This window comes from Drosophila subpulchrella, chromosome X (assembly GCF_014743375.2).
Source record: "Drosophila subpulchrella strain 33 F10 #4 breed RU33 chromosome X, RU_Dsub_v1.1 Primary Assembly, whole genome shotgun sequence".
In the NCBI taxonomy this organism is placed as follows: Eukaryota; Metazoa; Arthropoda; class Insecta; order Diptera; family Drosophilidae; genus Drosophila; species Drosophila subpulchrella.
In genome coordinates this window covers 13,713,905-13,741,510 of record NC_050613.1, presented here as the reverse complement: position 1 = coordinate 13,741,510, position 27,606 = coordinate 13,713,905, and the positions used below count along the sequence as shown (strand labels likewise).

The window sequence follows — 27,606 nt, the reverse complement described above, 5'->3', positions numbered from 1 at the left end:
TCTCTTGGCCAAGTAAAGTTCGACATCGAACCTGGCTCGAACCGGTTGGGAGAGATCGCCAGTGCTGCGTAATCATTGTCATTAAATTATTAAAAATGGTAGGAAAATAACTATTTTAAAAATACACAGCATGTTTCTGAAATTAAAAATATATAAATTAAATTATAGTAATTAAGCTGGAACATGTAGCGGAAATTAAAAAAATATCAGTAAAATATTAATATTTTAATGTTACATAAAATTAAAATAGAAATAATAGACTTTTCGTTTTTTACCATGCATATATATCATTGTTTTAATAACTTAAAATTTCCGCAATGTCAAATGCATAATTTTAGGAACAAGAAAATTAAGTAAAATTTTTGAGAAATTTTTTTCATGGACTTTAAATTTTTATATTTGAAAATAAATAGTCTAAATCGGCAACACTGGATCAGGTTCGATGTCGAGCCGAACAGATCGACAAGAAAATCTATTTAAGCAACACACAACAGCCGACACTTTGTATTTGCACGATATCTTTTCACCCGCGCTGCTTGTGCTGCTGCCTCGCTTCTTATAGAGAGCGTTTAAGAAACTATCTGAGAAGAACCTCGATATATCCGATACGACGCCGGAGAAAACTGAGTCCCTCGAAGAAAGTGTGGATAATATGATATATTGATTTAGTTTCGAACAGCCTCTGTGTGAACTTGCCTCTGCTGCACAGAAATGCATATTGTATGTGCATACAAGATATAGGAATATAAGGCCTGTGCGCATGCCTATATGTGAGTGTTATTGATTCGAAACGTAACATCAGTGTTTTGAAAAACGCGCTTTTTTTTTGCCCTGTTTGGGCATTTCTTTTTTTACCTGTGAACCAAAGTGAACCGAAGTTCGCGACTTGTGAAATCTTCGGCCATTGTTGTGAAAGAGCGGTTGTCTGGGTTTGGGTTCTCCTACCTGGCGTTATAATCGCCGCCTCTAAAATAAAAAAAGCTTAAGCTAAACTGCTGCCGTCGGGCTTTTGCTTTTATTTGCGGTTAAAATATTTGCGGGCTTCACCAACGGCGCCTTTCGGAATTGGATATTCCAGTTCGAATTCGGAATCGGTGAGTCGGGGCATCCGAAGAATGTGATATATCTTCGATACAGCGATGGTATAAGATATGTATCTTTCATGCTTGTTTTGTTGCTGGTTAAATATTATTGAAACTTTAATATAGTTTTAAAAATATTTATAAGGATCTGATTAGCTGTTTTAGTGGTTAAATTCACTCTGTTGGGTTTTAATGTAGAACGTTTAATATTTATTGCATCCAGTGATCCAGTAAGCTTAATAATAAAATTAATCAATTTGGTGTGCAGTTTTTGGAATACCATTATCATTTCTTAAAATTAAAATCTAAAACTTAATAGATCCAAACATTACTTAGTTAGTTTAATGTAGCAGAAGATTTAAATATATATAAAAGCTTAGTTATTGTTAAATAGATTTCACTAATCTCATTACCAAACTAAGCTGCTAAAGAATGTAATTATAAAGGTTCGGACTCTAACGAGCCATTCAAAATAAATATAAAGTTAACCAATGTTTTGCCTCAAATTATCTCATAAATGGTAAAGATTGATCAACAGACTTTAGATCATTGATAAGTGATTCCAATAAATAGCGAACTAAATGATCATTATAACACCCCCATCTATTGTATTTTGGTATCATATCAACACCATCGATCTATGACTTTTAGGGCTTTTGCTATTCCCACTTCCTCTGCCTTTTTTGTGCCCCAGTCAATTTCCTGTGTGATCTCAGCATGGCGACAAACAAAAAGAAAAAAAATGGAAACACACACTTTTATCTCACAGACAGAGTCGAAAATAAAAAAAAAATAAAATACGACTCCCAAAAAGGGTAAAAATAAATCCAGTCATGTATGGTCACAAGCGACGAGATGGCAACAATGTCATGACAAATAAACTGAAATTAAATGATTTGCTTTGTAGTATTTTGTATTTTGGCCGGGACCAGTTGGCCCATCCGATCCGTCGTCGGTCCATAAAGACGGCCAGAACATCCCCAAGAAATGCCAGTGCAAAAAATATATATACATATATAAAAAACAAGATAAACCCTCTTACCATCGGACATGTGTGTACTCGCTAATAACACAAACAGAAAACAAATGAAATAATAAATCGAACGACGTTGCCATAAAAATACATTTTCGGCCCACATGCGAGCGAAGCCATAGAGATTCAAATGTGCCCCGAGATATAGGAGCGAAAACATCGGAGTAACGTGCGATCCGGCGAGGGCGGGGCCGCGAAATTATAGAAGGGGGGGGGTTGGGTTCGGTTCGGAGATTCGGGGATCGGGGCTATGGGGAACCCAGCCAACCCAACCATAGCCGAGCGAGCAATATGGAATCGTCGTTTTACGTGAAAAGCTTCATTTCATTCATAAAAAAAACGCCATAAATGAAAAAGAAACGAGAAAGGAAGTCAATGTTTGGCGATACGAAGTTTTTACACCCTCGCATGTGTCCATTTACTAAATAGATCTTGTTGCCAGCTTATAAAGCCAATATAATATTTATGAAGACATTGTCTTGAAAAACAAAATGCATCCTATTAATTTTTCTTTATCTGCCTAATAATTATATATTATTGGAAACATTTAAATATATCATTTTGTAAAAACCTATTTACAATATAAATCATATAGATTTTGATTAAAATATTCACTTAAAAATGATTAAAATAGAGTTTGTGATTATACTGGGCTTATTTAAACTAATCCTAACGTAGTTTCTAAAAACAATACAAATTCCTTGAAAAATCTTATCGACTCTTAGTCGGTTATGCCTCCTTTATAGGGCATTGAAAAACTGAAACCGTGTGCCAGCTCCATATGCGTTTGTATGAGTTTCTCAATGAAACTACAATGCATGAATGGCAAGACATATCAATGGAGCTTCCAGCCAATCCACTCGTATCCCCAAGCCACGAACTCCGGATCCCCCCGAAAAAAAAAAAAACACCCCAGCCATCCACATCCAACTCCAATCCATTTTGGTCCGGTCTGTGGCCTAGTCTGAATCCAAAGTCTGGGGACTCGGTGCTGTGTGTACTGGGAACTGTGTGTCTTAAATACTGGGATCTTGGATCCGATCTGGCCAACTGGTGGGCGTACAAATTGCTTCGCCTCTCGGCTGGAGGCCTCCACAGAGTGAAATCGGAAATTTGCCAGCCAGAGGGTATTTCAGCTCTTTTTTTTTGCTCTTTTTCATTTCTCATGTATGTGGTCTTGGCCGCCAGGAAAGAGGAGGAGGAGTACGTGTATCCGATCTTGATTTGGCCTTTCATTAGCATAAATATTCGTCACCAATGATCGATGGTTGGCTTGACCAAAAAACCAGAGGTGACAAATCTTGTGATAAATGTTGAAAATCGCCCAAAGACCAAGAAATAAAAACGCCAACGTCTGAATAATATAGAAATTAGGAAGTTTTGGTAGACTTTGCGGAGGTGGGGCCATTTCGACTTGACCAACTGATGGGAAAAGTAAAGACTTAATTCAAGTGAAATTTCCGAAACGAACCCATTTGCTATGGGCGAAGTCAATATCACATGAGATCATGCGGCATTTGATGGGGACATTTCCGAGAATTTCGATTGCACAATCCATCCCCCTCTCAGTGAATTCAACCATTAAATATATGATAAGTTATTCAATATAAGCTTTGGGGTTTTGGGAATAAGGGGAAGTACCTTAAAAACACATAAAAATCGTTATCAAATTAGGGTAGGCATACATTAAAATCTAAAAATTTAAGATATAACAAGGTCTTGAATTTTAGAAAATTAGGATTAAGTTTGAAAAAACGCTATAGCGCCACCTATCGTTCATTCCTATCGGCTGATTTGGAGATTTCACTTACACCCTAGGTGGCGCTAGTGAAATTTTGTAAGGAACCGATTTGCTGTATAAATATGTCTCCATCCCTCTCGCACTTTATTTAGTTTGATAATTATTTATTATTGTTTGGTTATATCTTTTTAATGAATGGTCCGAATTGAAAAATTTTTGACACGTAGATGGGTATTGACAGTAAGATTTTTACAAAATATTTAAAAATGTATGCGGGTAACGGGTAGAAAAAGCATATTAAAACAATCAATTTATTATTTTAATTTTTATTATTTTTTTATTTTTATTTATTTTTTTTTATTACAAAAATGTAGTTTTACACAGTTTAAAGAGAACTTGTTTTTTGATTTAATGCAAAAGAATACGATAATTGGAAAAAGATTAAAAATATTAGATTTCGATTATTATAATCCACATATAGTGATTTATCAAAATATTCATAAACGTTTTTCTAAAATATTTTCGATGATTGATGGTATACTCAAAAGGTAGTGTTCGTCCTGTTCCCCCGATGCTTTCCATTTCCCTGCACCCCATCAAAATGCACCCAGTGAAGCCTGAAGAAGGGGAATAATGGGGGCCACGAGGTGGATATATATATATGTATGTACCTATATCTCGATCGGGCGGGGCGGAAGGGGAAGCGAGGGGAGTGGCAGACAGTCTGCAATCAATTGGCTGACATTTAATGGAGGGAGCCGTCGGGCGGCAGTGATTGATTGATTGATAATTAAGAGTGGCGCCTACTGGCATCCACCATTCAACCATTCAGCCATTCAGCCGGCTGAATGGGAGGCACTGCAGCATAATGGGACAAACGGAGAAGCGGACAAACGGATGGATGGACAATGGCCACATTTTAATATACGATCATGTGGCGCTTGCTAATTTAGCTGGGAAGTCTTTCAAGTTTCGCCGCGTCTCGAATTAGATCCACCGAATAAATATCGAAACAGGAATGGTCGTTGGGAGTGGGAATTTCGGGTATATCCAATATTTAAGCGCATATTTTATTGCCATCATTATGGCCCATGATGAGTTCGCATTGAATTCGGAATTAAGAACGGCACCTGCGCCTCAGGCGCCATCTCCAAGGTCATTGGCGTTCCATATATGCTCTTTCTAATATCGATGGGGTATCTTCGACTTTCGATGTTCCAATAAAATATTTTTTAGCTTTTAATTCTTATTTAAAAAGAAAGAAGATCATACCGTTTTTATTGAAGTGTGATAAATACAAAATAAAATATTTAATAATGGTTTTCTACACATTTTACTATCTATAGTGAAAAAAAATTGTATCTAAATAGATTAAAACGTTTGCCTGAACTTGAAATTTTGTAATGTTCTAATACTTCAATACTTTTCAGAGGTGGTTTCAAATTTTTTCAAATCAATATTTAATTTTTTCAATTCATTATGTCTATTTAAAAATATTTTTTTTGAAAATGAACTGCCTAACATGATCCCAAGATATCCTTCAAAAGTGCATATATTGCGATAATTGTAGGTAATCGATAATGCGATCAATGGCGTCATTTTAGACAAGCTGGTATTTCCCAAAGTGTGCGTCATTCCGGAGAAAAGAAGAATTTTAAACCCATGCTTTGAGATCTCCAGAAAAATGAATCCATTTTCAGGGTATGCAAATTTTGAAGGTGACAAGAAGTCCGATCTTTTGCTCTTCCTTCGATTGCAAATCGGCTTTTGAAGCTAATGAGCTTTTGTTTAATTTTATTAATGGAATTGCCAACATTTATCATAAATTACAAATCGTGATCGTGATAAGAGTGCGTCAATCTTTTGAATAATTAAGTTGTCCAGTCGCTTTGATAATGACTAGCCAGTGCTTTTTTTGCTGTTGTTTTTATTGTTTTGGTTGTTGGTGTCTTTGAAGAGCCGCATTCGGTAAAAAATTTGCTTTATTTTATGGCCCGTGGCTTTAGTGTTTTTTTTTTTTTTTTTGTTTTTCGCCTAACCATTGTCTCTGATCCAACTCGAAAGTGTTTCTGCTAAAAGCCAAAAAGCAAATCACCTTTTATTTATTATATCTGGAAGTGGTCTCTTTCTTTTTATGGCCTCTATATGCCAGACCAGAGGTTAATCCCAGCCCAAATCAGCCGGATTGGGTGGGTTTGGATTGGATTGGATGTCTATGACAACAACTTGTGGATTGGATGGCGCCAGGTCTACATCGAAACCACAATGATAGGCAAAAAAAGAACCGCAAAAGTAGGCACAGTACTTCAAAGATTGATTGCCTCATTACCACTCAGAAACTGAGGCACTTGGGAATCATAAATAATCTCTAATTTGCTACTGAAATCGAAAGGGAACGTATCGAAAAAACACTTCGATTTTTACCCAAAGCAAGCAGAGCTTCAGAGAATATATATAAAAGATTATACATTTAATACGAATTTTATGTGATTTTTGATATTAAATTAAAATAAAGTTAAATTTTATCAAGTATACAAGGATGTTATGATTTGAATAGTGGTTTTTGGTGTTTTGCAAAGGGATTATAGTCTTATGAACTCAAATAGCCTTTTAACATGAATAGAAATTGATTAGAAAAATACATATTTAATATTTAGCATTTTTAGAATATGTTTTTTTTTAAAATAAAATATTTTTATAATATTGCAAGAGGGGAATTTTAAAAGAAATTAAATAAAAATGTAAAGTAAATATTTCATTTAAAAATATTCACTAATTTAAATTAAGTAAGATATATTAAATATGATATTAGTTAAATTTATTTTAATATATTATGTTATGTTATGTCAAAGTATTCAAATTAACGTCGATTATCAAACGATAATTTTAAAACTTTGACATAACATAACATAAAATATTGAAATAAATTTTACTAATATCACATTTAATATTTCTTACTTAATTTAAATTAGATCAATAATTGATTTCAATATGTAATTCGAAACTTAGAATTCATAATGCCATTGTTTTTTAGTGTAATAATTTCTAATGAAAACTGAGATCATATTTGCAAAAATCCTAATTGAAATCTTTTTTTTTAGCCAGAGCTGATCTTGACCAGCCCAAGATCCGTAGTATGCGACCGCTGCCATGCTGCTGAGACAACGGCTGGACAACGGCTAGGGCTGTGGACAAGGATCTAGATCAGGATCAGGATCGGGATCGGTTCATGGTCATGGAGTGCAACAGGATGCGGATCAGGAGTCGCTGGTTGGGTCTGCTAATCTGCCTTTGGCTGTTCGTGAAAACACATGGTGTAAATGGGGGAGGAGGAGGAGGAGCACCTAGTGGCCCTCTGTACGGTCTCCATTCCGACGAACTGGTGGCGGGTGAGGGGCAGCTGGTGGTGCCACGGCGAGTCCATCCCGATGGGTCGTTTATGACCCACTCGCTGGAGTTTGCCCACGATCGTGACCATCGGCGGCATCGCCAGAGGCGTAGTTTGGCCACGGAACAGGATGCCCAGCCGGTGGATCTGCACCTCCAAGTGCCGCTGGCGAATGAGACACTGCATCTGGAGCTCACGGCGCACAGCTACTTCTTGGCCCCCAATTTGGTGGTGGAGCGGCATCGACGGGACTTGCGCACGCGGTCACCTTTGACCCCGAGGCACCTCAACTGCCACTTCCATGGCAAGGTGCGCGGCCAAACGGACACCAATGTGGCCATCTCCACCTGCTCCGGACTGGTGAGTGGCCCGGATTATTTCAATCTTGCTGGTTATTAAGGAAAGGTTATTAAATAGTTAGAGCCATGCATGATTTTTTGCAAGCAATAGATTTTTCTTTAAAAAATATTTTCTACATTACGTTAACCGTTTTACATTTTTTTTTAATTTATGTATAACATAGTTTTAAAAAAGCAATACTAGCATTTACATTGATAAACACCAATTTATAATAAATAGTCTTAGCTGTAAATCTAAAAATTAACACACTTAATGTTCAAAGACTAAGCAGAATAATTTTTTTTATCATTTCTTCAATATTAATAAAATGGCTTGTGATACTTTGATATATCAAGAAAGCTTCTGTGCTTAAAAAAATTCTTAAAGAAAACAAATATTTGCTTATATTATGTTATAAACGTAAAGTATTTTTGGACCCAGGGGCTGTCCATATATTATGTTATCATAGCTTTGCCGTTTTTTCCCCAACAAATATTATAGAAATGGATATGTTAGGCAAAAGAAAACCATCTGAACATCTGTATTTTTTACCAGGTGGGTCACATCCGGACGTCCAGCAACGAGTACTTCATCGAGCCCTCCAAGCAACACGATCCACATCCGGCTAACGGTCATCCGCACGTGGTCTTCCAGCGCTCCTCCGTGAGACCGAAGGTGAGATGGTTATTCCAGTTCCATGCAGTTATTACATTCCAATGATATTGATCCAAAAGCATCCGTCGAGGAAACGGAACAAAAACAAGCGCAAACGGGTCGGAGCATCGGGATCCGGAGCTGAGGTCAGCAACTGCGGAACCCGGGAGCCTCGCCGGCGAATGGAGACGCGGCTGGAGTGGCAGTCCAGGGGCAAGGTGAAGATCCAGGGAGGTCGCCAGATAAGGCGGCACCACAAGCACAAGTTCCAACATCATCAGCAGCAGCAGCAGCAGAAAAGCCATCGGGTGCCGCATACCAAGTTCAAGTACGAGACGCAGTTCCAAGCGGAGCAGGATCCTCATCTGGAGATCCCTCCCAGACGGCGACGATCCATCAGCAGTCCAAGGCATGTGGAAACCCTGATTGTGGCCGATGCCACCATGTCGGCCTTTCACAAGGACCTCAATGGCTACCTGCTGACCATCATGAATATGGTGTCCGCCTTGTACAAGGATCCCAGCATCGGCAACTCCATCGAGATCGTGGTGGTGCGCATCATCCAACTGGACGAGGAGGAGTCCCAGCTCCAGCTGAATCTCACCCAGAATGCCCAGAAGAACTTGGATCGGTTCTGCAGGTGGGTTTTATTATTAAATGCAAGTACTTAAAAAAGGATTATCTGAATAATATCTAACTTAAAGAACTTAAAGATCTTTAAGGATATTATTTTGGAACATCTATTACCTTGTTTGTTTTTTCTGAGTACATTGAATAAAGTTCTAAAGAATCCTGATCTTAAGAACATGTAGTGACGGCATATATATATTATATTTAACAAATTGATAATTTTTCTTATATAACCCATCCAAATCCCTCCAAAGTTGGCAGCACAAGTTGAACAAGGGCAGCGAGAAGGATCCGCACCATCACGACGTGGCCATCCTCATCACGCGAAAGAACATCTGCGCCAACAACTGCATGTGAGTGCTTGTGGGGAAGGATGATAATGATGATATAGGGGTTCCAAAACTATATCCGATTAATCCGCAGGACCCTCGGCCTGGCCAACGTGGGTGGCATGTGCAAGCCGAAGCAATCCTGCAGCGTCAACGAGGACAACGGCATCATGCTCTCCCACACGATCACCCATGAATTGGGCCACAAGTAAGTCAGTTACTTAATAGTAGATTCCATTTTTTGTATCTCAATTTTGGGGGCTTTTTGGGAGAATACTGATTACTTGGAGTCGCATCATTCCGAATTGAAAAAATCCTAGTTCTTAAGGCAATACTAAAAAAATTATTGGATATATATAAGAAAGCACAAATAATCTTTCATTTAAGCAATCCCAAATAAAATAATACAAAGAAATGGTCTTATAACTCAAATAGATAAATGTTGTAATAAAATGACTTGTAGAAAATCTATTTTTTTTACCTTGGCTGACCAGTTATGATCTTTGAATGAAGTTTAAGTGTTGAGCCAGGTAACGTAGACAGGTAGCCGGCAGCGATTTGCATTGCCACCTGCGGCGCCAGACGTTGACCAACACAAACAAACAAACAACACACTTGCCCCACGCGCTGCGATCCAATCCGATTTCCGATCCCCATCCCCAATCCGATCCACTGGCCAAGATTTATGGCCAGCCCAATTCGTTTAATGAATGAATTGCCAGCAAGATACAAAAAAAAAATAAATACGAAATACAACCAAGAGCACGGTTTACTTGAGTTCCACCGAGGCGGCTAAGTGGACGCGACGGATGCTTTGACACCTGCGTGTGGTTTTCTGCGACAATGATCGCCTGCGTTGCATATTGCATATTCAGATTTATATTCAGATATACTCACATATATGTGTATATTCGCGATCGGATCACCTCTCGGTGCCCCTGCTTCCTGCTCGATTCAAACTCAATTAGTCGAGACACCAAGAAAACAGCAGAGATGATCAATAGGTCACTGTGATCTCGGAGTCACTTGAACGAATAAAATATGGGTACACCCCACTAGAAAACTCTGTCAATTTAGGTTCATTTCCACACTTTCATTTTATTTTATTTAACAATTTTATTTAAATATATTTCAACAAGATATATATATATTTTTTTATTTATTACATTAAATGATTAATTTATTAGAATCATTAAAAACGATTTTATTAAAAAGCATAGCACACTATTTGGATACCAAAAAATAAGAATTCTAAAAACATTTTTAAAGGTATCAGCAATACAAAACTATAAAATTTTGTATGTTAGTTTATTTTACAACAAAATTTCTTTAAATAAAATTTTTAAAATAGATACAGTGTCTAAATTTTACTACGGTTATTTAACTTTGTTTTTTTTTCCTTTGCTGTTTTTAAAGGTATCCAAAAGTATGCAAGAAAAAGTTGGACGCCGTATTTGGATTGGATTGCATCCTTTCATTATGGAAATATTATTTTTAATGGAAAAGTAGACCTTCTCAGATAGTTAACTTAAAAAGAATTAAGTTATTTAATGATTAGGAAAACTGCCGCGACCACTTCTCGACTTAAGTAGTAGAATTACGACCTAATTTTCCGTTGACCCTTATACAATACTTGAAAAGGGAAAATAAACTATTATCGGCAATTACTGGGAACCGAGTGATTCACAGTGATCACAGCATCGAAGTCGATCGGCACACCCAGACACTCCGTCTCATTCCAACTCACACCCATTCGACAGCCGGGTCCGGTTTTTTTCTGGCTTATCGGGGGAGCTGCGGATTCGGATCGGAATGGATCCGATCGGATTGGCTTGGCTTGGATTGGGTCGGTCGTTCGATGATCGCGCCAGGCTGCCAAGCTTTCCAGTTTCCAAGTGGCTGGCTGTGGGCCGCCTTCTGTGCCAGCGTACACTCGGAAAAATTCAAGATCAATTTTCGTGAATCTAAAATTAATATATATTTTTTAGAAAATTTTACTAGTTGCTATAAAAATCTTCGTTCTAACAAATGTTAAACACTGAATAGATTAAACATTTAAAAGCAAATATGATTTGCATTATAAAGAAAAGTTTTTTGGCCAATACTAGAAAAAAGAGATATATATTAGTTTAGCTTACAAGGCGATTTACCTTATTTTAAGGTCTTTTTGCCAGCTTCAACCCAAAAATTAGGGACTTCTAATAAATATTTGCAGGCAGTCTCAATTTTTTTAGAACTTTTTTTTTCCTTTCTATGATGAAAAAAATTTTACCTCACCTCTTTTTCTCTGAGTGCCGCCCAGGGGCCGTCAGTCAGTCTAGCGTGCTCCGTCCGCGATTGACTCAGCACACCCCCTCTTTGGGTCCGATCCCTCCGATCGGCCAAGATATAGTGGCGATGGGTTGTGTAAGCCGACCGGAATCGGAATCTCCCTGGGCGGGAGAAACAGGTGGTTTGTTTTTGTATTGCTTGGTACTCGTTTAATCGGATATATCTGCTTGTGTATGTTAGAAACGATTTGCTCCGAATTGGCTATTATTCTATTAAAATATTCCGGTTTTTTGAGTGACAGAGGGGCTTTGGTATGGGGGGATTTCCTCATCGACTATTTGCTACTTTGTATCTACGCTCGGGCTCCCCAACTCTTCGTTTTTTTGCTTAGACAAACATAAACCCACATATTTCCTTTAATATATTTTCCCCACAGCTTTGGGATGTTCCACGATACCGCGAAGATTGGCTGCCATCCGCGTGTGGGTCCCATTGTGCACATCATGACGCCCACTTTCGGGGCGGACACCCTGCAGGTTTGCTGGTCGAACTGCAGCCGCAAGTACATCACGCACTTCCTGGAGTAAGTAGTCCATGTAAATTATGTGAAGATATAGAACTAAGTTTACCGCACTTTTTGCATACGCAAAAAATCATAGAGTTCTTGTAGGTAGAAAAATCTGATATTTTTCGGTGTTCTAAAGGTAAGTTTGTTTAAGGCCTTTAGAACCCAAAGTATAAGAATTTGAAACTTTTTTAAACAATTAAAGTATTCAAAAGAATTTCATCTTTTTAACTATTCATTTTTTTTTAAAAAGAAAATACCAATGAACGTTGTACAGATATCACTAGTTTACAATTTAAAATCCAAACGATATTTTTTTCATAGCAGCCAAAAAACTGATTTTTTACTGCGAAAAAATGGGATTCAGATATTGTCAAAAGTACGAGGTTCAGATTTTAGTCAAAAATACCATTTTCCTGGCCCGTTTTACGATCGCAGTTTGGCCAAATCAAGGCGTACAGATAAAAGAATGACTGTTTTAAGCAGCTTGCTAAAAATGCTAACGATCCTCATCACTTTAAGGAAAATTCATTTTTTGGCCAATTTTCGCATTTTGTAAGGGGTTACATCATCCATTTTTGCGAAAAATGGCAAAAATTAAAAATTTCCAGGTTTGAATGTCAATGGATTGGAAATTAAACTACGAGTCCAAAGAGGTATGGCATTCCTCGTTCTGACATTTATTTTCTTCATAGCAGCCATAAAACTGATTTTTTATGGCAAAAAAATGGCATTCAGATTTTTAAAAAATACAAGATTCAGATTTCCGTCAAAAATACCATTTATCTTTCCCGTTTTTCTATCGTAGTTTGGCCAAATCAAGGCGTACAGCTAAAAGACCGACTGTTTGGAGCAGTTTGCTATCTATGCTAACGATCGCCATCACATTTCGGAACGTTTATTTTTTGACCGATTCTCGCATATTTTATGGGGTCGGTCATCATGATTTTTTCATATACTGTAGTTTCGGACGCCCATTAGTGTCCTATCTAATTTTGAAAAATTCCCTGATTTTCAGCCAAGGACTGGGCGAGTGCCTGGACGACCCGCCGACGCCGCTGGACGAGTACAACTACACGGGCGAGCTGCCGGGTATGCGGTACAATGCGAGGGGCCAGTGTCGCCTCCAGTTCAACCTGACCACCGACAGCGAGGTGGGCGCCTGCTCCACCCCCAACGAGTTCTGCTCGACGCTGTGGTGCAGGGTCAACGGCGAGTGCGTCACCCACATGCGGCCCACCGCACCGGGAACGCTGTGCGGGCGGAACAAGTGGTGCCAGAACGGCAAGTGCGTCCGCCGGGAGGAGCTGGCGGCGGTCAACGGGGGATGGGGCGACTGGAGCGAGTGGAGCGAGTGCTCGCGGAGCTGCGGCGGCGGGGTGTCCACCCAGCAGAGGGAGTGCGACAATCCGGTGCCGGCGAACGGTGGGGTCTTCTGCATCGGCGAGCGGAAGCGGTACAAGATCTGCCGGAAGCGGCCGTGTCCGGAGGAGGAGCCCAGCTTCCGGGCGCAGCAGTGTGCCCGATTCGACAACGTCAGCTACCAAGGAGCCACCTACAAGTGGCTGCCCTTCTTTGACAAGAGTGAGTCCTCAAAACCTTTAGATTATCTCTTAAACTTTGATTTTAAAATAAAACTATTTTTTTGTTGATATAAGTCTTTAAAATATTAAAATATTACTAACAAGTATCTAGTTATTATTTAATATTGTGTTTTTTAAACTTAATTTTGACTGGAATTTTTTTTAAATGACCTCAAAACCTTTAAATTATCTCTTAAACTTTGACTTTAATATAAAACTATTTTTTTGTTGATATAAGTCTTTCAAATATTAACATATTACTAAAAAGTATCTAATTATTATTTAATATTGGGTTTTTTGTATTTAATTTTAAGTGGAATTCATTAAAAATTACGTTTTAATACGAAATTTTTATTTAAAAGTGGAAATATTTGTTTTTAGCATTCCTTTTCAATCACTGTAGTATCATTAAATGAAAACCCTAAATTATTTATCAGTCCTTCTTAGGTTAAATGTCACATATATCGCTAAACCAATAGGGCTTAAGATTTTCTAAAAATATTATACAAATAGGTTATAGAAATTATTAAAAACAGCGGTCGGCAGAGTCCTATTAAGTGGGCATAGAATAAAGCTCTGCTCAGTCTCTGCCGCAACACAAACAGTATACAATACATTGCCCAGTGCAAATTATCATTTAGGGTACAAGCATTAATAATGTATTTAGAGCATGATAAATACATTTGTTAGAATATGATGCCTGAACAAATTACCAATCTGTTATATCCCCCAGATAATCCCTGCAAGCTGTTCTGCAGCGACGTGGACGACACGATAATCGCCAACTGGGGCTCCACGGTGCTGGACGGTACGCCCTGCACGCTGGGCACGAACAACATGTGCATCGACGGCATCTGCAAGGTAGGGTATCCCAAATCCCATGTACGATATAATTGAGCCCTGAGCCCGAACCGCCTTTTGTTCAGAAAGTTGGTTGCGATTGGATCGTCGACTCGGAGGTGCAGGACGATCGCTGCGGTGTCTGCGGCGGTTCTGGCGATCAGTGCCAGCCGGTGAGGGAGACCTTCGCGGATCCGTTTGCCGCCAAGGATGGCGCCTACGTGGAGATCGTCACCATTCCGGCGCGGGCCAGGAACATCCTCATCCGGGAGCAGGCCAACTCGGCGCACTTCCTCGCCATCGCCACGGCCAGCGGGGATCGGTTCTATCTGAACGGGGATAGCCTCATCTCGATGCCCGGCGAGTTCGAGATCGCCGGCGCCGAGAGCCTCTACGATCGCGTCGACGAGCAGGAGACCATCACAATACCTCAGCCCATCCAGCATTCCATATCGCTATACGTAAGTGGACTTAAATGAAAAAACAAGAAAGAACGCTATAGTCGACGGCCCCCGCTACTCAGCTAAAGGTAGTGCGAGGGAGATGGAGATATGCATGCAGCAAATCGGCTGTTTCCGAGATTGCACACTTTATTTGCTTATAGCCTTTTACTGAATGGTCCGATTTTAACAATTTTTGGCATGTAAGTGGGTATTGATAATCAGAACAGAATCAAAATATTTAAAAATGTGGGCGCTAGATAGAGTGCCGAGATCAAGAATATATAAACATTATAGGGTCGAAAACGCTTTGTAAGTCAAATAAATTGATTTATTTCTTCGGGTTAAAAAGCTGGATACCAATTAATATTCTGATGTCCTAATTTAGAACACCTAGGGCTAAACTACATTTCTTTTTAGATATTTAAAATCCTAGAGATTTCACTGATTTTCATTTGTTTTCCCAGGCAATTGTGCGCGGCAATGAGAGCAACTCTGGCATTTTCTACGAGTTCACGCTGCCCGCGCTGAATGTGAGTGCCGGCAGGCAGTTCCTGTGGCGCCTGGGCAACTGGACCACGTGCTCCGCCAGCTGTGGGGGCGGAGTCCAGCACCGGGAGCCCATCTGCCAGGAGAACGGCAAGGGTGAGTCCACCTATTTCCACCGGTATATGATTAGTTATACTAAATAATCTACGATCCCAAAGGTCTGGGTGATACATTGCCCTGTTGGACGCACGCCAAGAACAAGAGGCCTCTCCGGCAGTCGCGAGGATGTGGCGAGCAGCCGTGTCCTGCCCACTGGTGGCCAGGTCCTTGGCAATTCTGTCCCCTGACCTGTCGTCCCCTGGGAGGATCAGCCACTCCTCCACTCCGCCGAAGATCCGTCGTCTGTTTGGATCAACACGATGTGGTGGTGGCCGATGCGGAATGCGGACTCCTGCAGAAGCCACCGGAAATGGAACCCTGCGAATCCTCGCTGCCCGATTGCAGAACCAAGTAGCAAAAGCAAAACCCTATATTTATTGACAGTACTTGAACAGTACTTTATAATCGAACATATTTATTCAGCGAGTAAGCGATCATCCCAGATGTACTTAACTAATCATACGCACAAACGAACAAACAAAAAAAAAATCGGAAATTACATAGGCTAAGGATAATGCTTAAGCGCTAGCGATAAGGCATCTTATGTATTACGATCGCGGGCTTATCGATAGATATATATATATATGTAGTATTTAGTTTACTCAATACAGAATAGATGTATGCGGAATTGCCGGCTGTCTATGAAGTTCATATCACATGGGTTGTGGTTCTGGGGCAGCTATACGATAATGGATAATGGATGAGGTGGATAAGGAGTTATCCTAGAAGCGAGTGTTATCCGGCATCTTGCGGAAGTAGGCTATCTTATCCGTGGGCACCCGGTAGCCGTGCATCCAGCGGCTGCCCTTCCTCAGCGATCCATCGATGCCATCCTTCCACACGCCCTGCGGCAGGTAAACTGAAAATATAGATACCGAATTAATAATGTTTTATTTAAATCTGGATCTGTATACCAAAGTTTTTGATATATCACATATTTCCCACCCCATAACTTGCCTTACCAATATTGTAGATTTTTGAAATAAGATAGACTGAGATTTGAAAACAAAAGATTCATTGCAGATTAAATAAAATAACTTTTAGTGATATACAACTCCAAGATCTTTTGAAAAATAATATTTTGCTATGATCTGAGAAACTCAAATTGTATTAATTTTGCAAAATTAAAAAATTATTTTATAAATACAAAAAAAAAAACATGAAATACCATACCAATACCCCATTAACAAATAATGAAGTTCCAATTAGAGAGTTTTAAAACTTTAGAAAATGACAAATATCTTTAAAAATATCTGGTTCAATTTAAACAATATATCTTTTAGAGATACCTATACCACTTCAAAAACGTTGAAAATAATAATGTTATGATGAAAGACAGTCATATCCTAGAAATCCATAAAAGGTAAAAATCGTTTAAAAATCGGATATAAAACTAAAAACACATCCTTACCTAGGCCCATATAAGAACAAAAGTGATATAAATATTCCCATAAAAAGGACTTGAATATCAGTTTCTTATAGCTAGGACTCACCCTCTCTCTCCTGACGCTTGGCATGTAGAATGGGCGCCACGATCAGCTCCTCGCCCACGGAGAACTCATCGCTGACGATAAGGCAGGCGGGATCGTGGGGATCCATCATCCAGAGCGGACGCACCAGGGGCAAGCCCTCGTCCATCGACGACTTCAAGTACTTCTTGAGCAGCGGAATCACATCGTTGGTGCGCACCTCCTTCAGCTCCTGAGCCACCCGGGTGACCAGGTCACTGCGATACTCCGAGGGCAGGTGGCTGAACTGCATGGCCGGCATAAAGGTGGCCAACTGAAGCCACCGGATGAAGAGTTCCGGATCGGGCAACGGGGGCTGGGCCATCGAATAGAAGGAGACCATCTTGGAGAGCGGTCGCTGCAGCAGATAGTCGCCTCCAATCACGCCGGGCAGGACAAAGGGATAGCCAATCACGCCGTAATTGAGCACAGCTCCCAGGGTCTCCCTCAATCCCTCCCAGGTGGCATTCGCCGGTGGGGTGCTGAGGAAAGTGGGCGGTTTGGGCACCACACTCGCCGTGGAAACGGCCATCAAACCGGCTCCCTCCAAGCTGGCGGTGAATAGCCTGGCATACGTATCCGGATTATCCAGGGTCTGGCGGCATTGATAGTAATGCGGCAGATTATAACCGGTACCCAAATCCAGATAGAAGCTCTGCACTCCATACTCCTCCTTCAAGCGCTGCAACTTCTCCAGCAGCCAGGGCACCGAGGCATTATTGGTGATATCCAACACGCCGGCACTGGAGCTACTCTTGTACCTGGTCAGGGCGGGAATACTCCGCTCCGAGTGGCGTTCGTAGATCAGTAGCTTTCGCCTCACTGCATCCTTGAAATTAGCACTATCCGTGCTGATGAAGGGCTGTATGGTTAGGACCACCTTGAAGCCCCTGCGATCGAGCACACGTATGGTGTCCTTGAGAGTGGGAAACCTGGCCTTGTCCACCGTAAAGTCCCCAATATTCTCCTGCCAGAACTCATTGATCACTATGTGACCCAAACCCATGGCAATGGCACTTTCCGAATAATCACAAATGGCGGTTTCGTTGAGCGAGTCGGGGGTTTCGGCATGCGGTATGCGCCAAACGGGTTCCTCGAGAAGGGAATTCAACACTTCCATGTCCAGCTTCTTGAGGCCATCCCACAGGCTCTGCTGCGTCATCAGCATGTGGAGACTTCGCATATCCTCGGTGGTGCAAATGCGGTAGTCCAACTGGGGCAGTGGGGTCAAATGATTCACAAAGGTGAACTCATCGTTGGCCGCCCGCAGGCAGAATCTATTCTCCGTCCGGTTGACGCCCAATTGCAGCGGAGTCCTCTCGCTCACCTGCATGGCCACCCCTATGGAGTTGATGAAGTACCTCTTCACCCCATTGCCAAACTGATGGATCTTACTGTCACCCGAGGCATAGGGGGCAAAATCAAAGTTGGCATAGCTCAGCGACCACTCCTGACCCTTGGTGACCCCGCCGCCGAACCACAACCCATTGTCCCGCTTCAGTTCATAGCAATCGGTGGGCAACAGACCCTGGGTCAAGGCCTGCCACTGCAGCGTGTAGCATCGGAAGACCCCCTTGTCCTCGAAGTTCAGATGCAGGCGGGCCACTCCGTTCCACTCGATGCACACGCTGCCATCACTCCGCCGATTCTCCTCCAGGCAGTGGAACGGAGCCGTGTCGAAGCCCAGGGTCACGCCCAACTGGCCCGATATCACCTCCTTGTCCTCGTGACTCAGGATCCGGAAGATACGGTCGTGCGAGTTGAACTTGATCTTCTGGAAGTAGCTCTTCGTGAGCATCTGCTGGTGGTAGGCCACATACGCATAGCCGATCTGTAAGAAAAGAGTTATATATTAGAAATGGGTTTCTGAGATGGTATTGTATATGGCAATTGGTTAGGTGGTTTCTTGAAACGAGGTAGAGATAGTGAAAAGTTAAATATGAAATATTATATTATGAAAACAACACCCGCATGATATACTACCTTGATGGTCTACTAAATACCAAAAACAAATTAGTATGATCCTAATGAATTTAATTTTCAATTTTGGAGTGTGAGGCCAAGATATAAGTAAGTTAAAATAATTTTAAATTTACAATTAATAAAAAATAAAGAAATTCTTTTGAACTACATTCATCCCCTACTACCACAAAAATAAACGATGAATGAATTTTAAAAGAATTTCCTCGAAGATACCAGTATCAGTTCGTTATATTTTTAGGGCCGTCAAAATATGACACTTTTTAGAGCTCTTTTAAAATAAAAAGCAATATGATAAACAGCTCAAATGAGGGCTTGAGACTTCAACATCTATTTTTGAGCACTCAGAAAGCCCATTAAGCAGCCTTTATCTAAACAAATGAAATACTTTTATCTTTGAAAGCCAGTTCAATGCCTTCAGTTCGTTTTGACAAGCTTAAATCAGCCCCTAAAACATCAATCGAAATTACATAGTCATCGTCTTATTGATTGTATGAGAATGTTCCTTTGTAAATAATCTAGAAATTCTATTAAAAGCTCTTCATCATGTTTATGATCACTCATTATGCTGGTGATCTGAAGTACTGAGTGATTGAATGAACAGATTGCTGAAACAGATTCAATATGCTTACCAGAAATATGATCATGAAAAACATGATGATGACGAATATCTTGATTTTGTAGTCCTTGGTCTCCCGTTTTTTCTTTCTTATCAGTTGTGGAAAGGCCTAAGAAGACGTATATTTATATTTGAAAATGACCTTTGAACCCTGAAAGAGATAGAGCGGACCCACCTGCATCTTTTCGCGCAGTAAACTGGCCAGGGAATTGACACTGGTGATGGAGGCCTGGTTGGAGGCCACACTGTGGCTATCGAAGTCGCTGGCCAACATCTCCTTGGAGTTCAATCGCAGGGCGGGCAGAGGGGCAATCGAGGCACGTCTCCGGCTGCGGAAACGATCGCTGCAGAAAGAAATCCACATATGTTTACAATATTACCATAAATATATCTTTTAAAATATTAATTATTTTCTTACAATCCAAACAACGTTTGGAAAGGTTTTCCAGTTTATTGTAAGTATGATATGTAAAAGGTTTTACGTTTGGTAAAATCTTCAAAGTGAATGTTTGTTATCCATGAGCATAGGTATATCCCCTCATATATTTGCTCTCATAAATATTACAAAAATTGTTCATTTTATAGACACGATCATAACATTTTTTCTGAGAACCAATAAAAACGAAGAATACCTCCGCTTGTTGTCTCTTTGATATACCTACAGTTCATCAAGCGATAGTACCTTAATAAATTTATGACACCGATAAGCAAAGCTGTCATATATACTCCCAAGTCAGCTGATGTGCATTATATACATAAGAATACAATCGGCTTTAATTAAAAGAAAAAAAACTTTGCAAAAAAAATTTTAAATCATAAATGGATGAAAGATAAGAACATGATGGAGGTATAGTTTGTAGGTGTTTATTCGAAAAATACCAATATTAAACAATTTTTGTACGGATAATCAAAGTTTCGCCTCTTTCAAACCGATTAGATCAAATTTGTATTGCGTGCAGAGATTGCTGAATCTTACAAGTTTCCAATAAGATAAGAAAAGATGCAATCGTATGCTATGGACCCTGAACTTGCAACGGCTTATCGCCCTTATCGGGGGCGGAAGACGGTCGTTAAGCCCACTTCGCGAGGCCCCAGACCATTTTTTTGTTTGCATAACGCACACTTTTCACTCCGTCGGTATGCAAATCTCGCGTAAACAAATCGCAGAACCCAAAAGTGGCAAAAAGCGAGACACGAAAATCTGGGCAGCTGATATTGTGCCATATAATTATATTATATATACTTGCTTGGCCTGATTTATTTACAGTTGATAAGCGGCTTGGCTGCTCTCAAAGTCGTAAACACTCCCCGGGGCCTATAGCCGATATATATATATATATATATATATATATATATGTTTATATATAACTCGAATGCAGTTTGAAATACAGATATACGGATGCTATCACGCCCAATCACGATCATCAACTGAGCCGAGACTCGTTTATGTCGCCATAGCCCAGTAAAAAGATACAGCTCCAGATCTGTAGAGTCCGGGTCGCGTACTTTTGCTGGGGCTTCCTCGCCTCCAAATTAACTTATCATCCGCGAGCAGATTGGAGACCCGTCGCTGTGCCTAAGCACTTAAATTGCCCTCATCGCGTGTGTGTGCCGGCAAAAGCCGTATGACACGGGTCTTTGGAGAGATCTTACAGAGTTCCACTAGTATTTTGTAGTATTACTGATATACCCTGTTTATAAGAAAGCTGTGTGACATAGGAACTGGGAGATATCTAAAAGATTATGAGCTTTATTTCTAAGTATACCTTTTTATCACTACCTTAAGATCTGAAAAACGTAGTATTTTAGAGAAATATCACAAAATTCCAGAGGTGTATTTGAGAATAACTGATATACCTTTTTATCAAAACAATCTAGAGAGTTGTTTTGGGCAAATCAGATTTTTTTTGTTGAAAATTGAATATCATCGAATTTTGTATATAATAAAAAAGCAGTAACGTACAGTTTTTTTTACCAAATGTGTTAATGATCTCTGTTTTTTTAGCATTCCTATTATAATAATATTTTGGCACTTTTTAATACCCTTTGTTTCTGTGGGTCAAATCAGTAATGAGAGAGCACAGACGAACTAAGCGTTTTCTATTACAAATAAGCAGGAAATGGTTAGTTGATTTGTGTACTGACATTGATTTCTTTAACTAGGCATTATGCACGCATAACACTGAAGTCAAAAGATACTTTGAGATACTATATGAAACAATTTTTAAATTAATAATACCTTTTTATATTTTACAAGGCTTTATGGCAAAAGTTGACTTCATCTTATATGTTTGTTGAAGTTGCTATGCTGATTTGTAATCACTCAAAAACTTACAATGCAATTTCTGATAACAGAACCCTTGAAAAAAGAATTATAAGTGTTAGAGTCAGCTGGTTTTAGCTGCTTTAAATTGGCATGGAACTAGATGATTAGTATAGTATTAAGTATATGTAATGGGAATACAAAAGTTCGTTAAGAGAATTTTCATTTGAGAGAGTGCCGTCTTTTGAATATGCATGATGGATTTTTAAGATTTATCGCCAGAGCAGCTTATTAAAAAACCTTTAAAAATGCACAGAAAATATTTATAAATTTTAAAGTCAATTTAAAATGTTATATTTTCCTTGATCCATAATTTAGATATAAATAAATATAGTAAGTATATATATTTATTTCCCTATGTTATAATATCTTGTTAATAATAACTGTTGTTCGGCCAACACTTGCCCGATTCCGAATAGGTAATCATAGGAATTCACGGCGCAACTCGGTTGAAATTGCCCAGGCGGGGAAAAATCGAATGAAAATTGCAATTGAATTAGCATGGAAGTGGGCAATAACTGTAACCGATACTGATGCTTGGTATGGGGCGTTGGAAATCGGGCGTTAATATCGGGGGGAATGTTGGGAAAGGCACGTTCCACTCGATGTAGACGCCACAATTGAATTACTGTCGTTCGGAGACAAAAGGCAGCGGCTTTCAATTAATTAATCTAATTGCCCGATGAATCAAATGGGAAATGTGCAGAATGACAGCGTGAGTTAAGATTAAAGTATGTTTATTCTGGATTCTGGTTGGAAGACTAGCGAAGAATTTGGGTATCCTGTCGGCGAACCTTTATCTTTAAGGATCTAAAGAACGCACATTTGGGTTAATCATCATTAGCATTTAAAACAATGTGATTAAATTAGTTGACTCACTCTTTAATGCGAATTAATATTAACACATTGCTTTCGATTTGGGATATCAATTAAGATATCATTTAGTTTTTCTGTTAATATTGTAAAGAGTTAGGTAATTATAATTTTGATCAGTGGAAAGTTTTCATGTACCTTATAATTAAAATAAACAAATTTTAAGATCAATTGTTTTTCAATGAGCTTTAAAAATTATAATATTAAGATTAACAAAATATAATAATATATGTTTACTTAACAAAAAAGGTATACATATAGTTGTAATAATAATGATCGTACTGCAGTTAAAAAAAAGTTTTCATAATTTAAAATATTAATAGGTAAATATTGGCTCCTTAATTCGATCTTATAGATTTTAAAAAGGTTTAAAAAAAATCCTTATAAAGGTTTTGAATAAATATGGCAAATAAAAGTATACCCAGTTAAAAGGAAAAGTATATCAATGAAATAATCTATTATATTACAAATCGATACAAAAACCACATTTGAGATATACAAAATTTGTAAAATGGGCTAATGTGGTATTCTTTTTGGGACATATGTTTATGTGGTATCAGAACAAATCACTCACCGGTGGACTGGTCTTCTGGCGTTCCCGAACTCGTCTTCGCTGTCATCGTTGGCGCTGCTGGCATTGGCGAAATTGATGGCCGTACCGCTGACGGCCTTATCCGGCGTATTCGCCGATGTCGTCGGCGCCGTAACGCCCGGAGTGCCCAGGCTGGAGGCCGTATCATCGGCTATCTGAAAAACAGGAATTTATATAGCCAATACTCGCATTTGGTTCGTTACACTATCCACCATATTATAGATAATGCAAACAGTAAACAATTGTAACTGAAAGTGTGTGGGATTTTGGAGGGGCATAATATATATATGGGGGTACATATACTGGATCGGTTCTGCTTGGGGTGCTGGGCTTTTGGCACCTGCCTGCACTTGGGCGAGGTGAGTACAATTAGCACGAAGGCGTTACCGCAGCGGGCCCCGTCAAGGTGGCTCAATATAACCGCAAAACCCCGGGCCAGTAATATCATCCGATTGGATAATTTATAAGCTGACAGCCAGACTTAGTACCTGCCTTATCCTTATCCAAATCCGCACTGATATCGAGTATTATATCGGTTTTTACATCTTTATCCGGTGGCTGATCTTCGCTGGGAACACTCGACAGGATAAACCGACTGTTGGGTGAGCTCATTTTTGGCACTTAATGGTTTTATTTATAACACTGAATATAATTTATGCAATATGATATTTCGAATATCGTTTATAAAAATATATTTTTTATAGGTATAACTATTAACGTTTTATAAATTGTATAATGTTTGTATAGCCTTATAAGTAATCAATCACATATTAAATTTTATCACATTTCACAAAGCCATTGTTTAGCATATAGTTATATAGTTTATTTTGTTTTTTTTTAAATAAATTTTGGTATCCAAAAAAAATATAAGTCACCGAAACGATTTTTCCTATCTGTGCTTAAATGGGTTTGTTTTTCTTGAGATGTCAAAATTTTGTAAAACCTAATTTAGCAAACCGATTTAATATTTCTGCTTGTATATTTGGCGTATGATTTTATTTTAATTATGTATTTCTTGTCTTCGAAGTCGAGAGTATTCGAAAGTTTGCAAATAATTAAATAGGGCGCCGAACCGAACGCTGTTAATGCCGCGATCGTACTGTTAACCGTTGATAATTGCTGGATTGCTATTGCCTGAATATTGTTTTTGAAGCCTCAATTTATGCGTTTTAATCGCTCCGCTCTCGCCGTCGCTGCCTCTGCCACCGCCGCTGCCTCAGTCGACGCCGACGTTGGCAGCGCAGTCACAGTGGTTCGTTGAGTGGGAATATTCACACCCACACTCAGAATAATCGCCACCAAGTTGAAGCGACTCAAATGGCCAGGCGAAAAGCCCGCCAGTGAGAGTGAATTTGATTTTGATAGAATTACCCGGTAGTCGTAAATTAATTGTGATACCCAGATTGGTTATGTACATACCACTTTAGCTTTATTTTTTTTTAGCGCCGAACGGTGGCGCTCGATTTAGCCTTTAACCGCGGCGACTGGCCATAAATACACTGCTACACTGATAATTAAATCTATGCACAAGTCATATTCAAGGGGAAAACATTTTTTTAAGTATCCTTAAGAAATGTGGCAAAGCCATATGCTTTTTGGCAATTTATTTATATATGTATTATATGTATATTATATTTTTTTTAAAAATGTATCTGGGTGTAAGCAATTTAATTAGAATGTTGGAATCTTGTTGGGTTTGAAACCAAAGTGTAAAGTATAAAATATTATATTTATTTTGCCACAAATTTATGCACAAAAACCTTTTAAAATTCATTTTTTTTATATGCTTGTCTAAGAATATATATATATTTATATAAGAATATAGAATATTTAATTTCAAAAAATAAGTATTTATAATTTTTGAAACAATTCAAAAACATTTTAATTTTTATTATATAATTTGTTTTGTTTTTATTGGCTTGATCTCAAATTGCTCTACTTTTTTGCTACCTTTTTTCTTTTAGTCATACACATATAACTACTTCTATAAATTGTTGGTTTTTTCAAAGCCTTACCGAGCTAAAATGATTGCTATTGCTAAATTTTTAACTAACAATAAGTGAGAGTTAAAGACAGAACAACTCGCTAATTAAATCTGCGTGGCTTGTCATTTATTTTGCCCTTTAAATATTTATTTATTCATTACTTTCTCGGCTCTCTTCGCTTTGAAAGCAGAAAGTTTCCTGTCCCCCAAGGCAGTCAGACAAAAACAATTGCATACTTTCGGGCAGACGTTGCAAAGACCACACTGCGTATGTGTGATTTTTGGCTTGTGTGACATTTGATTGCTCGGCTACATCACACATACGCCGCGTTGGCCTGGCCACGCCCCCTTCGCCCGCCCGACGGCTCGTTTGCATCTCTATAATTAGCGCAAGTCATACACCGCTTCTTTCTGACATCAGTAATGAGTTTGAGTGCTAACACATCTAACAAGTAATGGGCATAATCTCCCAAGGAAAAGGTATTGCTCGCGCTAATAATTCAATTTGAGTATTCCAGATGGGGTGGGATCGCGAAAATAGTGAAATATCACTAATCAATCATTATTTTATCACTTCGATCAATCAATCAATTTATGGGTATCCATAACATGCTAGTTTTATATTTATTTGCAGATCAAAAACAAGTTTTAACCTTTAAATGGCTTTGTTACCAACTTGTTTGAATTTGTTCAAAATTAAATTCTTTCAGATGATAATATCTTGTTAGCATAAATGCTTATGCTAATATCGGAACCACTCGGAAGCTATGAATTCGTATTTGGAGCACTATGCATACATTAATGGTTTTTTAATTTGATATATTATAAGTTTTAAGCGAGCCAGTCAGCCTGAAATTCTTGGAAATATTTTAAATAACTTTTTCTGTAAGCAAACAAATGTGTTGTATAACTAAAGTGCTAAAAATAATGGTGCCCATTTGTACCTTAGGACCATCATGTGACTATTAACTGGATTTCGGGCTTTTGTCACATGTGGTTTGTTTGTCAACTTCATATAATTAAGGCTCAATTAACGGTTGGATATTATTTTGGGGAACTTTCTGTAAACCGGCGAGAATCGCAGACTAGAGGCGATGACGCCTCGCTTAATTACGCATTGTATTTTAATTTCGAATGAGGCTTAGCTGCCCAACTGGTTTGCTGCAATTAAATACTTAAAAGTACAAAAAGATACAAAATGAATGAAGGAACGCCTTTTTTTTAATGTTCCGATTGTAAAATACCCTAGACTTAAAGAGCTTTAAAAAAAAGTATGTTAACTACTTTAACTCAACGTTTTATGGCCATTACATTTTAGTATTATACTAAAAAAATTCTACTTTAAAGAAGTGTATAAATAAAACAATCAAATATGGTAACTTTCTTATAAATTGTTGAAAATTATAAAAGCATATGAAAAAAATTGTATATAGCTTATTACAATTTTACAACCCCCTTTTTAAAGCTCCCAAAAAAAGTACATCTATTTTAGTTTCCAATTAAAATAAAAAGACAGACAATTCGTCAATATAGAACTATCTGTTAATGGATTTATGGTTCTTTTTTTAGCCTTTTGCTCTATAATTCTATATCCCATTGAGTAATAATATTAAAATTTAGAACTTATGTTTATATTTTTCTCCATTACGTTAAAATCATTTGAGAAAATGTAAAAAAAAAAAATACTATATGAAGTCTAAGCCTAAAATAATATATAGTATATATTCCAAAAAGATTCCAACTGACATGGGTATGGAAAGGCCCTAGAAATACAGATACCAGAACAATACTCACAATCTCCTCGTGCAGCGCATCCTGTGGCTGCATCTGGTGTCGCAGACGCAGTGCCTCCAGATCCAGGGCATTGATGCCCGATGGCATGGATATCGAGTTCCGGCGGAGTCCCGGGGCAAAGGCCTCCGGCGAGGGCGTGGGCGTGGGTTCCTCCAGATCCTCCCGTTCCTCCGGTTCCTTCTCATTGACCACCTTCAAAAGTGGCAGCTCCACATTGCGTCGCTCGCCCAGTGACTGCTTCCTGGCCATGTTTCCCAACAGCTTTCGCTGCTCCGGCCTTTCAGCCCTTCCATCCCGCTCATCCTCATCCGTGTCTGCGTCCGCGAAGGCAAATTCCGGATTTTGGCCATTCAGCGCCTGCGCGGCTCCCGATTGCGAGGAGTGGGCCAT

The 27,606-nt window shown here is 39.1% G+C and overlaps 2 protein-coding genes across 9 annotated transcripts; one reads left to right on the top strand and one right to left on the bottom strand.

Annotated features, from left to right (window-relative positions):
* Window positions 1–522: 522 nt before the first annotated feature.
* Window positions 523–15,930, top strand: LOC119557547 (A disintegrin and metalloproteinase with thrombospondin motifs 7). Of its 4 annotated transcripts, XM_037870321.1 has the most exons (13): window positions 523–770; window positions 869–1,094; window positions 6,958–7,604; window positions 8,139–8,258; window positions 8,318–8,877; window positions 9,122–9,220; window positions 9,291–9,404; window positions 11,904–12,050; window positions 13,051–13,616; window positions 14,349–14,476; window positions 14,542–14,916; window positions 15,363–15,540; window positions 15,603–15,930. In XM_037870321.1, exons 3-13 carry the CDS (start codon window positions 7,086–7,088, stop codon window positions 15,896–15,898), a joined length of 3,102 nt encoding a protein of 1,033 aa, XP_037726249.1. In that variant the 5' UTR covers window positions 523–770; window positions 869–1,094; window positions 6,958–7,085; the 3' UTR covers window positions 15,899–15,930. The 4 variants fall into 4 exon arrangements, with proteins under 4 accessions (XP_037726249.1, XP_037726251.1, XP_037726250.1 ...); XM_037870323.1 differs by lacking the exon at window positions 869–1,094; XM_037870322.1 differs by having other exon boundaries at window positions 523–1,094; window positions 6,962–7,604.
* On the bottom strand, window positions 15,917–27,606 carry LOC119557548 (myogenesis-regulating glycosidase). Of its 5 annotated transcripts, none has more exons than XM_037870325.1 (6): window positions 27,217–27,606; window positions 23,421–23,593; window positions 19,826–19,994; window positions 19,664–19,759; window positions 17,037–18,882; window positions 15,917–16,402 (listed from the first exon to the last, which is right to left on the bottom strand). In XM_037870325.1, the coding sequence occupies exons 1-6, from the start codon at window positions 27,604–27,606 to the stop codon at window positions 16,266–16,268; spliced, it is 2,811 nt and encodes a 936-aa protein (XP_037726253.1). In that variant the 3' UTR covers window positions 15,917–16,265. The 5 variants fall into 5 exon arrangements, with proteins under 5 accessions (XP_037726253.1, XP_037726254.1, XP_037726255.1 ...); XM_037870326.1 differs by lacking the exon at window positions 27,217–27,606 and adding an exon at window positions 23,931–24,559 and having other exon boundaries at window positions 16,266–16,402; XM_037870327.1 differs by lacking the exon at window positions 27,217–27,606 and adding an exon at window positions 23,927–24,067 and having other exon boundaries at window positions 16,266–16,402.

What these genes read in the sequence shown, in the direction of transcription:
- LOC119557547 (XM_037870323.1), top strand. Translation starts at nt 7,086, where the DNA reads ATGGTCATGGAGTGCAACAGGATGCGGATCAGGAGTCGCTGGTTGGGT. An exon ending in TACATCACGCACTTCCTGGA is followed by an intron (nt 12,051 to 13,050) that starts GTAAGTAGTCCA and finishes CCTGATTTTCAG; the next exon opens with CCAAGGACTGGGCGAGTGCC. An exon ending in GCTGCCCTTCTTTGACAAGA is followed by an intron (nt 13,617 to 14,348) that starts GTGAGTCCTCAA and finishes TATATCCCCCAG; the next exon opens with ATAATCCCTGCAAGCTGTTC.
- LOC119557548 (XM_037870325.1), bottom strand. Translation starts at nt 27,606, where the DNA reads ATGGCCCACTCCTCGCAATCGGGAGCCGCGCAGGCGCTGAATGGCCAA. An exon ending in GCCAGAAGACCAGTCCACCG is followed by an intron (nt 19,995 to 23,420) that starts GTGAGTGATTTG and finishes TTCTTTCTGCAG; the next exon opens with CGATCGTTTCCGCAGCCGGA. An exon ending in CAAGCGTCAGGAGAGAGAGG is followed by an intron (nt 16,403 to 17,036) that starts GTGAGTCCTAGC and finishes CTATATTTTCAG; the next exon opens with TTTACCTGCCGCAGGGCGTG.